At 39.4% G+C, this 15,564-nt stretch overlaps 1 protein-coding gene across 2 annotated transcripts in view; it reads left to right on the top strand.

The window, feature by feature from the left end:
• calcrla (calcitonin receptor-like a) overlaps positions 1–9,570 on the top strand; it is a 32,109-nt gene extending 22,539 nt beyond the window's left edge. For both annotated transcript variants that reach the window (XM_044013652.1, XM_044013642.1), the window contains exons 5-13: positions 237–349; positions 1,123–1,214; positions 1,400–1,526; positions 1,985–2,138; positions 2,408–2,468; positions 4,591–4,657; positions 5,363–5,581; positions 6,560–6,601; positions 7,576–9,570. In XM_044013652.1, coding sequence (XP_043869587.1) covers positions 237–349; positions 1,123–1,214; positions 1,400–1,526; positions 1,985–2,138; positions 2,408–2,468; positions 4,591–4,657; positions 5,363–5,581; positions 6,560–6,601; positions 7,576–7,797 — 1,097 coding nt within the window. In that variant the 3' untranslated portion in view covers positions 7,798–9,570. The remainder of the gene's footprint in view (positions 1–236; positions 350–1,122; positions 1,215–1,399; positions 1,527–1,984; positions 2,139–2,407; positions 2,469–4,590; positions 4,658–5,362; positions 5,582–6,559; positions 6,602–7,575) is intronic.
• The last annotated feature ends 5,994 nt before the right edge of the window (positions 9,571–15,564 follow it).

Consider the following 15,564-nt stretch of genomic DNA (forward strand, 5'->3'; position numbering starts at 1 on the left):
CTACAAACCAAAATGAAGTTAAAAACTCAGAAAACTTGTCATTTTCATTCTTTATAACGACACTCAAAACGATAAATCGATTATTAAAATAGTTGACGATTCATTTAGTAATTGATTTACAATCAAGGAAGTGTTTCGGCCGTAAACATGGCTTTACCTCAGTGTAGAACAAGCACACATTGCACCGGCATGTGTTTTGTCTCAAATATGCTGCTGTTTTGTGTTTTAACCTGCAGAGATGGTTTCAAAGATCTGCACTGACAACGGCCATTGGTTCCTGCATCCTGAGAGCAATCGGACATGGACCAACTACACCCGCTGCAATGAACACACCAATGAAGTCAGAGTGGTCGGTCACTTTATATTCTACAAAGAACGGCAGAAATATTGAATTAGATAGTGTAAAATGACATGCATCACGGGTTTATTACTGGCCTTTGAGACTGGATCCGTGGGCAGTTACTGTACTGCATGTTTATGACAGGACAGCGAAAGGGCACCGACTTAAATTACATGCATCAGCTACGCAAGTAAAGAGCACAACTGAATTTAAATGCCACAAACATGTAAAGCGTAATTGTGCCGAGTTTTGGCATTAGAAAGAAATACGAGTCACTTGTTTTCCGTGTATGAGAGTTTTGGATGAAAAGGCCAGGAGTTCAAAACATCAGAATTCGTCATTTTGGAGATAATAACCATCTGCAGCCATGGGAACATTGCAGTAGATTTGTTCTGGTCAGAGTTAACATCTCTGGGAAATGTTGGTCAGTGGACTGATGCCAAATAAAACGTCAACGGCTAATCACAATCCAATATTGTCTGGTTATCTCAAGCATCTGAAGACCCACAACTCATTACTCATCTGCTTTCCATGCGCTGTCGTAAACATAACTAAATAAATCTACACTTAACTTGAACATGATTTGCCTGCCATCATTTACAGCTGATTTATTACAGGAGGAGGCAAAATATGACTTGTGCAGACTAGAATGGTGTTTATTTATGGGAGCTTGTGGTTGTACAGAGACATCCTGGTGGCAGTGAAGCGATATGTCATCTTACAACACACTAGAAGTCATTAGGAGATGGAGATAATCTGATATGTGTCTCATTTCCTTCCAGACTGCGATGAATCTCTTCTACTTAGCCCTCATTGGACATGGACTGTCACTGACGTCGCTCTTCATCTCCCTGGCAATATTCTTCCACTTCAAGTGAGCCAACACATCTCATCCGCACATTACCATTTCTTCCCCTTTAATCCTAATCTTACATTTCAATGTAGCATTTTAATTTGATTTTGTATTGGTTTTGTGTTATTTCCGTTTGTTGATGCAGCATGTGGAATCTTCATTAGTATATATATATATAAATAAAACTGCCTTGCCTTGCCTTTCAGGAGTTTAAGTTGCCAAAGGATCACCCTTCACAAAAACCTCTTCTTCTCCTTTGTTCTCAACTCTGTGATCACCATCATTTTGTTGACTGCAGTGGCAAACAACCAGGAGCTGGTACAGAGGAATCCAGTGAGTTCAGATACTTTTATTATAGCTTCAGTATTCACTGTACATACTAATTTGTCAACCGATTCAATTTGAGCTGCTCCTTCAGTTATCATAATTTCAGAATTCAAATCAAAAAGAGCTCATTTTAAGCTAAACTTATTTGTGTGCTTTGTGATATGTCTGCTGTGATGTATTCCGTTGTGTTGCATCGTCATTGCCAAAAAATAGGGACGAGAGCTCTAAATTTGCAAAACTCTTTGTGCAGCACACCGCCTGCTCCGTCTTGGAACTATGTTAAATAGCATTGTCCATATTAAATAAATACATAAACAAACAAGCAAATGGTGAACTACTGGTCCAAAATATTACATTTTGGTGGTGATTGGGAAGTAAAAGTACAACACAAAACAAGACGACAGAAGGTGAGAAAAGAATGTCACTATCCAGACCCAAAATGTACATACGTGTTTCTTCCTCAGACGAGCTGTAAAGTGTCCCAATTCATTCATCTCTACCTGTTTGGCTGCAACTACTTCTGGATGCTGTGTGAGGGAATTTACCTGCACACTCTCATCGTGGTGGCCGTGTTTGCCGAGAAGCAGCACCTCATGTGGTACTATCTTCTTGGCTGGGGTACGTAGTATATGATGGCCCGGATTTTGAATGATAATTACAAATAATTGAATTTTGTGTGCCAGAAATCTGACACCAAGTCCTTTAATCGTTTTCTTGGGTTCTGCTGTGCTATCTTTGAAAACTCTTAACTGTTTTTCTTGTAAAGCATTGTGGATTGCCTTAATGTATGAAATGTCCCGTACAAATAAAATCCCTGTTGCCTAAAATAGTAAAATGAAAGTTTTACAGACTGAAATGTCTTAAACAACTTCTCCTTTCTCTTGCAGGCTTTCCTCTCATTCCCGCCACCATACACGCCGTCGCTCGAAGTTACTACTACAATGACAAGTAAGCTCTTGAACTAAAGCTGCAAATAGCGATTATTGTCATAATCAATTAATTTTTTGATTATTTTCTCGATTAACCGAGTACCTGTTTGGTCCGTAAAAATGTCAAAAGATGTTGCAAATGTTGAAACATGGAAATAACAATGTTCTCAAATTTGTCCTCAAACCGAAATCATTCAGTACTGATTGCTTTGTTATACGGAGTAAAGAAATCAGAAAACATTCACATTTAGCAAGTTAAAAAAAATCAAAGAGCTTGTTTTAATTATTAAAATATCCATCATCATCTACTGACATTTATAGTGCTATAACTATAGTTTGAGCCCAAAAAAGCAACATTGAAGATAAAATAGGTCTAAATAGGCTTTAACCACAAGTGGCAAACTGAGATGAAACTTAGCTTTCAAGCTCGCTAAAATGGCTCCATGAAGTCCCAATTTAGACTCTCTGCATTTGCTAGTCCGTCATGTCAGCTACAGCATGCATGACGTAAAATGTTGTCATGTCCCTTTATCCACAAAGGTGTACACATAGACTGCACATACAACCTTATTTTCTTATGAATGGATCCATAGGCATGTACACGTGAGCGGAACATGTGCACACAACTCTCCGCGGACACAGAGTGTGGAAAGTATGGCGGGGCCAGACTGATGCAGATAATTTAAGCTGCACTGAGTTTGTGTTGTCTCCGAGACACAGCTGTTACCATGGCACCCGCTTGTTTTCCCTGATTACATGTGTGCCGTGTAAACGACCGTCAACGCGCGCAGAGATATAAAATAAAAAAAAAGCAGAGCCAACGCGACCGCACCCGACTCAAACATCATTTAAAAATATTTGTCCAAACCTGTCCCCTCGGGTGTCCACACTCTACACTGCACAGCCTTTTTATTCAACAAAATAAAGCTCTCTCCTAGATAACGATCTCACTCGCACTCAGTTAGCACTAGTGTTAGCTTAGCTCCTTTTTTAAGAAGTCCATTGTACCACTGATGCGTTGCTCATTTGTTGGACGGTTTTCACAGAGAGAAAATGAAAACGAGGCATAAGGCCAAACTACAATATCTCTCTCTGCTTTGGCTGGTTCTCCATCTCTGGCATGATTACATCTGAACAAATTAAATCTTGATGTTTTAAAAACTGGTGTTCAGCTCTTAGGGAACAAATTTTTTGGGCGTCACTGAACAATTATTCTATAATAACCTTTCAGCATTTTGTTCATAAAGTGAAAGTGACTTCTGCACCTCTTTTAAGATCTATTTAGAGCATTGGGGGATTTGACCAGTGACTGGAGAAACCAACCAATCGCAAAGCGGATTAAAGAGAGAGAGAGAAGAAGCTCTACTGAGCAGCTGCTCAGTTTGTGAATTTGAAAAAAACAAACAAAAAAACATTAAGGCTCTTTGTGAAAAATCGCCCTAAATAGACATGGGTAATTGGAAGTGCTTGAATTCTGTGCAAGAAAGAAATTAAGTTGATATTTAGGTAAATGTCAATTTGGTCTTGGAAAGTCCAAATTTGAATTTGATGTGAACCAAGGTGTGGGAACCATTAGCATTGTAGCTAATCTGCCTACACTGCAGTGCGACCTATAAAAAAGTAGGGATGGAAATCGGTATCGGTCCAATTTTCAAAATCACTGGATCGGATATCGGACAGATAAAAATGTAGAATCCGATACCAAAAATCCTTTACATCGCATGCTTCACTATGCACAGACTGTAAAAATATAAATAAATATTAGCAAAAGCATTTTAGCTGAGTCATGTTAGGGCTGTTAATTTTCTTCTTTTGGGGAGAACAATATTTGTTAAATAAATAAATAAAAAAATAAATGGTCTAAAATGACTGTATCGAAATAATATCGGTATCAGACACCAAAAAACATGTCAGACAGAAATCATCATGGTTTAAGGTTGGATACACAAATTTGGGGAGAGGCAAGACACATTTTGCAAAACTGTATAAAAACTGTTTAACCACAAACTCAGCCAGACTAATGACTTCCCTCATGAACTGTCCCAACCTGTTCATGCATTCATCGATCAGAACAGAATATCGATCTGTGTTATGGATCAGTTTCGAAAACCATGTTAACATTTCTCTCTTTTGTTCTGCAGCTGTTGGATCAGCTCCAAAACGTCACTTCTCTACATCATCCATGGTCCAATCTGTGCTGCTCTTTTGGTGAGAAAAAAGACTGCTCTTTTTTTCTTTTAAAGAAATCAATGAAAGGAAAGCAAATCACGACAATGTTATTTCATTGAAAGTGATCGTCACATCTCTTCCATGTTTCACTGTTTTGATTGCGCAATGAGCAGCAATCCTGCTTTTTTTCTTCTTCATCCAAGTGGACACTGTGGTGGGAGGGAGGGGGGGCCTGCAGGCAGGACACAGTTTCAAAGCATGCATAATTGTGTTTACATAGTGAAATCAATGTATCTGCCCCTCCGAGGACCTTCCCACTGGTCCCCAGGCTCAGAGTGCATTCTAAATATCCATCTAATCAGCACAGCAGGCATGCATCAGAGAAACGTGGTCCCTGAAGACACTCTGCTAATGCGAACAACCGTACGACAGCTTGTTTTGTGTTTTCTTCATGGGAGTGTGCATGGGATTTGAACAGCGATACAGTGTCGGGATTATAATAAACAATAATCTGTTTATTTTCTCAATTGAGTTGTTCGAAAAAAGTTGATATGCATGCTACAGACCTTAAATGTCTTGTTTTGCCCAGAGACACCAGAAATATCCGCATTTCAAAGGCTAAATTCACAGAACCAAACTGATTTACTGATTACCAACTCCTCCTTACACCAGCCGACAGCAGCTTATAGCGACAAAGGTCGTGATGGTGTGTTGATGTCCTCTCTCCCCTGCCGTGTCCCTCAGGTGAACTTGTTTTTTCTACTCAACATCGTGCGAGTGCTCATCACCAAACTGAAGGTGACCCATCAGGCCGAGTCGAGTCTCTACATGAAAGCAGTGAGAGCCACGCTTATTCTGGTGCCTCTGCTGGGGATTCAGTACGTGCTGCTTCCCTACAAGCCGGAGGGACGCGTCTCCTCTGAAATATACGACTACATCATGCACATACTCATGCATTACCAGGTGAGACCATGCATTATTTTACACAGATTCCGTAAGAGAAGAAATGAGCTGAAGCTTCGACTTAAAACTGAATTATGCTTTCCCGAATCAGTACTTGTGCGCCACACTACCGATTGAAAATAAACAAACAAACAAACAAACATGACCTCCCTGGTGGAGGTAAAAATACATGACCAGCTATAAATTATGCCATGCTGTTCGGATGCATGTCATAACTATAGGTTTATTTTTAGAAGGGCAGAATGTCTGCGGCGTGTAAAGCAGACGACCGTTGTCCTTGTAACACATATAGAATATTATGGAACATGATCGCGTCCGAGTGAGGACACGTTTGTGAAACGAATATTGTTTTGCCTTCATTTTCTCCGGGTTAGTAAAAGACAAAAGTGTGCCTTCGGCCTCTGAGAAGACTTTGTTTATGCTCGGGGTGAATGAAGAACAGCAGGAAGGAAGGCATGAATTATCTGAGCTAAAAGGGGCTGAAATGAGTCGCATGTTGTTCAGGGCGTTACCTGATCATCCTGTGCGGTCCCAGCACAGCCAGTGTGGTGAGGACGACTTGAGCAACAAGCTCAATAAGATCTCAGAACACTGGGTCTTTAGTTTGACCTGAGGTCTGGGCACATTTTCAAACACAATTTACTTCATATTGTGATAAAGCTTTCCTCAGTTTCACTGTAAGACGTGTCCTCCCTGTTGTAATGTTTTACCTCATATATGTGAAATAAAAGAAGTGTTTGTTGTTTACTGTCCATAACAATACATTTGAAGCCAGCAGTTCCTCCAACAGCAAAGTGCAAAATCTTAAATGATGTGATATTTATCATGATAATAATCCCAATCAACTGATTTGAAAATGTTTTTATCATAATCTTCTAATATTCTGTCATAATATACGATCTACGAATAATGAGCGATAGTTATTAATGGCTAAAATCAGTAACTAAAATGAATGTTATCTTTCTTTTTTCATTCCAGGGTCTGCTGGTGGCCACGATCTTCTGCTTTTTCAATGGAGAAGTAAGATTTACTCAATGTTCTCTCTTTTTTTTTTACCTGCATGCACACATACATACACGTGTCAAATAGCCACTTCCTCTGCATTTCGATTATTGCAGAACGGATGAGTAGGCTTCACATCTAACAGGCTCAGATCCCTGAGGATTTGCCAGAGACTAAAGACTATTTACAGTTGGCAAACAGTCAACCCCTGACTGCTATCAATTATGCTGGTGATTGATCTGCATAAAGCAGCTTGTTTTACAACCCACTGAATGTCTTGAAAGAGCCACTAAATAATAAAACCTATATCAAAACCTTTAAAGCGACAGTGTTTGATGGAGTTGCATGTTGCAGCTGAATGTCCCTCCCTTCAACTTTCCCTTTGAAGGTCGTTTTCACACCTGATAGTCTGCTCGACTCTGTACGATTGGAGGTTGCAACATTCAGCAGGTCCGACTTTGCTGTCACCCTTTTGAATAACGTATTCCAACAAACAAGGAACGTAGACAAACAAGGAACAAGAAAACTGGCTCATCTATTGGTTAATGCAACTTCTTTTTTACCGCCACATAAGAACAAAACATGGAGCTGCATTTCTCCTGGCTATCGTTCCACACGCGCCTATGTTTTGCTTGTGTTTACCCACAATGCCCTGTGTTGTACTGCGCTTCATGCATTTTGGTTCATTTGAAGCAAACCAAGAGACCTACACTTTTAGGCAGACCAGACTTAGCTTCTTTGGCATGCATCAGACTTCACCTCCTCTGAGCAGACTAACTAGATTTGAATAAGAAGAGGCTGGTGTGAATGTACACACAAGGCTACATTGTGTGTTGGCGAAACAATGTAGCCTTTCGATAGCATCGAAACTGAAAGGATGATTAGTGTGTGGGGCTTAAATGACAAAAAAAAACCACTCTCCTTTTTATTTTTAAATAGGCACATATTGTATACTGTTCATGTGAAGTAATGACTCCCATCTCTCTGCACAGGTCCAGGCAGTTCTGAGGAGATACTGGAACCAATATCAGATCCAGTTTGGAAGCAGCGTAGGAAACCACTCCGACGCCCTGCGCTCGGCCTCCTACACAGCGTCCTCCATCACGGAGGTGCAGGGCTGCTACAGCATCGACGGCCACACAGAACACATGAACGGCAAGGGCTGCCACGACGCAGACGCCTCCATCTTAAAATCAGACGGTCCCTTTGCCTGACAGCAGCACGCTGCTCAAACTCTGCCCATCCTATCCCACCCATGAAAAGAAAGCTTTGAGCAACCGCCGGGGGAAATTCGCCACAATTCTACCTATAAAGACACAATGTCAAAAAGAAACGAGAGAGGAAAATGTCTACAAATCCAGACTCTCACCCAACTCAAGGAAACTTCTCGGTCACTCTGCCCTTTAACTGTACTGGGAGGTGAGCTCTTTTATCTACAACTGATCTGTTCACTTGGACTAAGATGATCACAATTTTGTTGCAGCCTGTGTGTGTGACAGAATTGAAATGGATGGAGTGTCTTTTTTGGATTCATTACACTGTTAATTGTTTTTTTTCTTTTTTTATGACATGGTATAGTGCCAAACCAAGAAATCCTGCCTGGCTCTTTTTTTTTTTTTCTTCAATTATCGTTACAGAAAAATGAGACAGGTGCATAATAATATATAAATGCTATATTCTATCTATCACATGTTCAAGTTAATTTATCTAGATGTATCCTTGTCAACTGAGTAGAAAAATAGAATCAATACCGCACAGTATTTATTTAAGTCACCACATGAAGTTGAGCTTAATTCTCTCAAAAAAATCTGTGGATTAAATATCATTATGTGAGTGTTGCAGGCTTGATATACACTTTCAATTTAGCATCTACGTGTTTGTTTGTTCATGTGCAGTTAATGCAGGTAATGGTATGAATCACGCCATTAGCACGCATGCTTCATTTGTAGAGATTTAGACATTTCATAATGCTAACTTTTTCCAGCGTGTTTACTGTAAGTGATCCTTCTTGACGTGTGTATTCTTAGTAAAAAACCACATGGTCGGTGGTAATGGAGCTTGTCAGCACAATAGCATCACCTCACCGAGAAGCCATCTTGAAGTCACATGTACTTCGATATCTACTCATTATACTTGAATGTAACCGTTTTAAAGACCTGGCTCTGCTGAACATAAACACATCACATTCCTATACACGACTGTCTTTAGCCTTATTCTTCTTATTCTTCTCAAACGATGGAGATAGAAACGGGAATGTAAGTATGAACGGGGGATTCAGGCCAAAAACAGCACAGTGTCAAAAAAGTAGCATTAAGACAGTGACCCGAGATGCACACTGAAACGGAGGAAGCTAAATGGTACTCAGCCATGTTTCATTTTAACCGTGAACAGTCAAGATGGTCAGCTGCTCATCAGCTGATCTAGCAGGCAAAGCTCGGATCTGTAATTTGTACTTTTTTTATGATTACTTTTCTGATTTTATATCCTGATATCCATGACAAAAAAAAATTACTTTTAAGGTGTAGGTAGCCCTCAAAATGCTGAAATAAACAATCAATTAATTCTGTTTTGCATGGAATGCTTGACTGGCGTACCAGCCTCTTTCACACTAAACTTAGCGGGTACACCTGAGACTTTTAAACCAGTTTGAAGCTGTTAAAGAACAGTTAACACAATTTCCTGTGCCAGTACAGATACTAAGTGCAGTCTCAACTTACAAGAAGTAAGAATCTATGGCAAGAATAGAGCAGAGCAAAGAAGGAATTAGCTTGTCCACTCGGGTCTTCAATTTCCGATCAGAGCTGGAGCCGAGAAAAACCTGCATGCATTGAGTCACTCAACACCAGAGTGAATGCAGTTTAACTACGTTCCCATAGTGGTGACCAGTGGGAGGACGATATCATCGATGTGCTCTGGGTCAGGCTTTCATTTCGACTGAGAACAGTTCCTGTGTCCGATGGCCGCGTCAGGGAGATTAGTAGTGTGATGTTGTACTGGTGCGAACGTGACATAAAAAAGCAACTCTCTTTTTTTTTTTCTGCCCCGTTTGTGGCTGTTGTATGAGAAAAAAGAAAAGACTGCATGCGTTGAAGAAGCACCGGTCGCAAGGGAGTGACATTTTTCTGTTGCCCAATCAGCAGACTGACGTGGGTGGTCTAGCAAAACCCACCCGGATCGTACTGTGCCATTTTACTCTGGTACTTCAAGGGTACTCCAAAGAATACAATGGTTGGGGCTGGTTATTTTGGTGCCATTCCTAATGGAAAAGCAAAAAAAAATAAAATTTGGTACTGTACCAAACTGAACCGTTCCACAGCACGTGGGGAACAACCTGGAGAGCTTTATCAAGAATGTCAACAGGAAAGCTATTAATAGATTAGATCGTCCCATGTGCAGTGATTTTATCTTGCAGTAAAATTACAGACTGCAAAAGATGTCGCATGATAGGCTTCAGCTAAGGTCTTCTTTTTGCTCCTGATCATTCACTGTGTAGCACAACAGAAGTCAAGTACAAAGACAATGAAAAATTTGTTGACACACTCTTCGACTTGGTAATTACAAGACAAACAAACGTGGAAAAGTTGCATTGTACTTGGCATGGATAGGGTCAAATTTACCTTTTTTTCAGTTCTGTATAAAGTTTTTATTTGGCTCAGTGACCCCTGCTACAAAGCAGTGGCCCCATTCAAATGAATGAAAGCTGCCTTTTTTCAGGCAGTGCTAATATCAGTCGGAAGACAGCCTTACTCTGCAGTTTCATGATGTGCAAAAAAATAAACATAAAAAGGGAACTAAATATGCGTGATAAAGCATTTACACTGACCTTTTGCACAACTCATTTCACCCACTCAAATACCCAAAGTTTTTTTTTTTATTTCAGAGAATCTTTAACACATTTTGTCCACACTATGTTGGGAACACATGTCACTATCAGCTGATGTAAATAACTTTGTAAATCTAGCAGAACATGTGCATGAATTATACAGTATTTATGAGGAAATCATTGTATACTGCATTCAAACATGAAGCGACCATCTTATGTGACACTGAGTGGTGCGCTGATAAAGAAGTGGTTTGTTCTACTTTTGTGTTTTAAAAAGGGGAGGGGAGGGAATTGGGCAGGCATTACGAGCCTAGAGCTTTCAACAACCTTTTTTATTTGTCCCCGTTTTATTTGTCATCATCATCATCACCTTCTTTGCTGTGTCCTGTCAGCTTTCTATCTTGCCTGTAATTGAGAGTGAGGAAAGATAAGTGCAGCCACCTTGTGTGTGTGTGTGTGTTATTCATGCCACAAGGTACAAATCTGCTTTGTCACTACAGAACACTGAAAAATATGGCTTAAAATAACATATTATCATTACAAATTAATTTGTGGAATATTTTATCAATTCGATTGTCAGAAAACGGTTGAAAAATGTAAACCTTACACTGACAACATCCTCAAATTTTCAGTTTATTGTCTTAAAGAGAAAATAGATGAGATTATTTACATTATTAAGTGAGAAAAACTAACAAAGTTGTTATAGTATAGTAAATATAGTATTTTAGTAGTTGTTTAAAAGTACATCGAACTGTTGCAGGCCGGATGAAAACAAATATGTCCTGTCAAAACCTTTAAAGACCCCTCACTGTTGACAATTTATTATTAGGGAAAGAACATAGTAATTCTCTCAACACTGAACTGTGATGACATAAACATGTTTTATATACTGTACATTATTTTCATCTATATGAACATATACTTGGATGCTTATTTCAAGTAGAGATTTAGACACAGTAGTCAAATAAAACTGCACTATCACGACAGTTGTCCTTTTTTTTTTTAACAATCTCAGATCTGCAGGACAGTTTCTTAACTAAATCATAATGAGTGAACATTTAATGTCTGTCAGCACTGCTTTGCCGCGAGTGGTTAATATGTAACGTCTCCATTTATCAAGTCATTTACTGTGTAGTGACGCATCATAATAATTTACACAGCCACAGTGTAGTAGCCCCTGTGTTCCACTTCAGTTGTGTATTCATGTATGTAATTATTTTATATGACTCTCCAAAGAGAGGGAAGAGGGTGACGACCCCGGTGACCCTTTGGCGTTATATTGTAAATGTAAAGTATGGCAAAAGCATTGACGACCATGTCTGACGTTTTTGTTTATATACTTGTGCTGTACTTAACTTTGACAAGTCTTGATACAGTGACACTGCTGTGGTCGAATGTAAACTGGTGGTGTTTTATTCTCTGGATGTGAAAAACATATATGCTGTATATACATATATGTATATATTATTTTACAGAGCTAGAATATGTACTGTACTAATATTTTCATAGAATATAGCACCTCTCCCTTTTTTTTAACATCCATTTTAGCAAACGGTGTCATACAAATGATTAAACCACTTGTACTTGGCTCTGTAGTTTGCTTTTCTGCAATATTCACCCACAGTCCTGTCAGGAGCAACACAAATGTCATTCAGCTCCTCAGTTCGTGTTGTTTGGGTTCAAAAGTACCTGGGGGAGGCTGTGTGTATGTGGAACGTGGCGTTTTATTATAAATGTTTTATTGGTTGTATGGACTGGCTGATTCCAAAGCTGTATTAGTCTCCCATGCTGATTTTTTTTTGTCCACATTTCTGACAAACACACTTAATCTTTTAAAAGGTGCAGTGTGTAAAGTTTAGCAACATTTATTGGTGAAGTTGCATGTCACAGCTGGATCTCTTTCACCTCACCCTTCCCTTCCCTTCCAAGTGTGTTGGAGAAACTATGTAGCCTTCAGTTAGCATACTCATGTGAGCTACTATAAAACCACAGTGGTCCAAAATGTCACCTAAATTTTACACACTGGAACTTTAAAGGCATTCATACAAATACATCACGGGCAAAATCTTTATCCAACAACATTCTCTGTATGCTTGCATCATGACAAAGTGATAGTATTTCGCTGCTGAAATTAATTAATAAATGCATAACTTATGTGACATCCCAAGAAAACGTGTGTTACAACTATTTACACCCATTATTATTCTGGCTCCCAAGTGAATGGAAACTAGACATCTACTGCACTTAAAATTAATTATTATATTTATTCATTTCTTTTTTTACTTATCCATGCAGCACTTTTCTACCACACATCACTCACTGGTCCAGTCCGCTGCTGGACCATGCAGTTATTATTTTAGAAGGTTTGAAGCACTTCTAGGCTGCATAATTTGAGCCTCGAGTTGAACCCACACCCACAATTTCTATTATATATTATTCAAATATAAAATAAAAGTGGAATCTTAACAAATATTATATGGATATACTCTACATTGTTTTTTCATTATTTTGCAATTGAAAAAAGGTGTTTTTGAATATCTGTCAAGCTCTAACGAGAAAAATGTGAATTTCAGCAGCTGCTCTCATTTAAAGTTCTAATGTTCAGTGACTGACTGGGCACAGAGCAAAGCAGAGTTGTAGACATTTTCACCAATTTATCCAATTATAACTCCCTGTGCCTTGTTTACTGCAGATCCACTGCTTCCAACCAGCACGAGTTTGCATACAGACTTTCTGACACCACCGTTATCAAGCTTTTCAGTATAGTGTCGGCAGAGGCTTCGGTAAAAACACGTCACCTCTAGAAAAACATATTTATAAAAATACATTATTCCATTCAGCGACGAAAACAGTCGAGACACACATTTCCTGTACTTCTGTGTGAATAGACATTTCATGTTTTGTTTTGTTTTCTTATTCTCCACTGCTGGTGGCTTGTCTCCTTCTGAAGTGACCTGAATAAGTAAGGCTGCACAAACACTGGCTGGTGAATGAAGAGTGAGGAGAGGCTGCTTTAGGGCGCTGTCGCCAGCACTTAGCCTCAAACCTACTGATACGCTTGTACACTGCGCAGAGTGCAACAAGGGGGCAAATACACAGTCTCTTTACTGCGTATGTGAACATTCTCAGTCGTCCGAGTCATAGTCGTCTTCAGCGGGACTGGACTGGACCAGTTTCAGGCTGTTACTTTCACCTCAGTACAGGTTTGAAAGAGGGTCATTAGGGTCACCTGAGAGACAGTCTGCTATTGTGTGAGATGTGTGAAGGTTCACGGTCGTCCAGGTCATAGGCATCAGTAGATGTGGTAGTACTTTTGTACTAGTTTGTTTGTACTAGTACTGTTTTGGCAAATAAATATTAATATGCACTAGGTGTTGATTATTAAAGCTGGACGAGGCTGGATTGCCAGAGAAGAAGCTGAATGACGAGTTTCATCCCCAGGTCTTTAAATAATGATGTGTTCTGTGTCCTAGCTCCTCCCTGTAGACATGGACCCAATCGTTGCCGCCACCAATATTTGGCCGCTTTTGTCAATGTGTGTTGTCAGTCTTTGTGAGACAAAGAGTAAGAATGTAGTATGCAAATAATAGATGAATAAAATAACATTGGAAGGAAAAATATTAGGTAAGGCTAAAATGTGCAGAAGGAATCAGAAAAGTGCATCAAGGTTTGCCCGAATACAAAACCATCGTTAAACCACACACACAAAAGACATACATCAGGAAGCTAAAGGACACAGAATAAAATATCAAAATAAAAGTAATCCATGTGTTCACGAAAGATTATTTACAAATACAATTATGTTATCACAATATTTGATGGAAACAAGCAATGATTCGAATACAGGATTTGAGATAGAGGTGAGTTTTTGACATTTCCATTAATAACTCATGCTAATTTTTTAATATATATATATATATATATATATATATATATACAAAAATCAGTATTGTTTTGAGAACCTTGGCGGAGGTTTGCATTGTCCGAGTGCTTTCTCTAGTTTGACTATTCAGAGAGCAGGCAGATGTAGGCTATTAATAAAGGCCAATTACAAAATACATTTTATCAACATATCCTTGCATTATTTTTAGACTTTTCCCATGTGTTGTTAAAAAAAGAAAACCTCTCACTTCTCTGCCAGGAACTAGATCCCTTTTTTTAAGCTACAACACCATCGCGCACATCTGTTTCCCCATATAAGGAGAAAGCAGGACCTTTGCAAGTGTCAGTACTTACTCGACTAAAAAGCACCACAGGAGAGTGATTGCATTCTTCACAGTACATGGTCAAAGTGTGAGTGCATGAGCTGCACGGAGGAAACCCCTGCACCCACCCATCCCCACTTTACTCAAGAGTGCAAGAGCAAAATGAGTTTGATTAATTCCAAAACAACAATGAAGTTTCACCCCTTTACTGCACCACACCAAAAACAAAAAAAAAACAACAACACAGGATGAGAGGGCACAATGAGCGTCCTTGTTGCTATCTTATCACCTCCATCTCATACCCCCCCTCCACGACAACAGAGGAAATGGGGACGAGGGGAGGCCCTTGTCTTAATAAAAACATTTAGCTTGTCTCAAACTGATAGCTGCCATTGTGTATATGTAGGGGAACAGCCAGTGGTAGAAGACAGACACTGAGCAAGACTGTTTACATTTGGGGAGTCGCGGAAGTGCTAAGTGCGGGTCAGATGAGCAGGGGTTTTTAGATAATGCTTGAGCTGAGGCAGATCAGAGGCCACGGCTAATTATCACTCAGTGAATTTGTATTCATTTCCTGTTTTCCTTTGCACTGGTACAGTCTTTGTGAATTCTGTCCGGTTAAAAGAAAACTTTGACTAATAACAGGGCAGCTCAAAGAGATACTGGCAAAAACTTTCAACGGTAAGAGTCTTCAAACAGAGTTGGACTATAAACACGATAAATGACTATGAACGACCATCCAATCACAAGTGAAAGTTATCTTCAGAAGCACTCACCCATTGAACATTTTTTGACAAAAACCACAACCCAAAAACATTTATATTTTAATAACCTCCAAAATAAACCATGTTTCAAGCAATACAGCCTAATGCAGCTTTAAGAGCACAAAGGCTTCCACTGTGAGGATCCAGTGACATCATCCATTATGAACAGATGGCATTAAGTAATTTAAA

The sequence above is a fragment of the Solea senegalensis genome, linkage group LG2, assembly GCF_019176455.1.
Source record: "Solea senegalensis isolate Sse05_10M linkage group LG2, IFAPA_SoseM_1, whole genome shotgun sequence".
In the NCBI taxonomy this organism is placed as follows: Eukaryota; Metazoa; Chordata; class Actinopteri; order Pleuronectiformes; family Soleidae; genus Solea; species Solea senegalensis.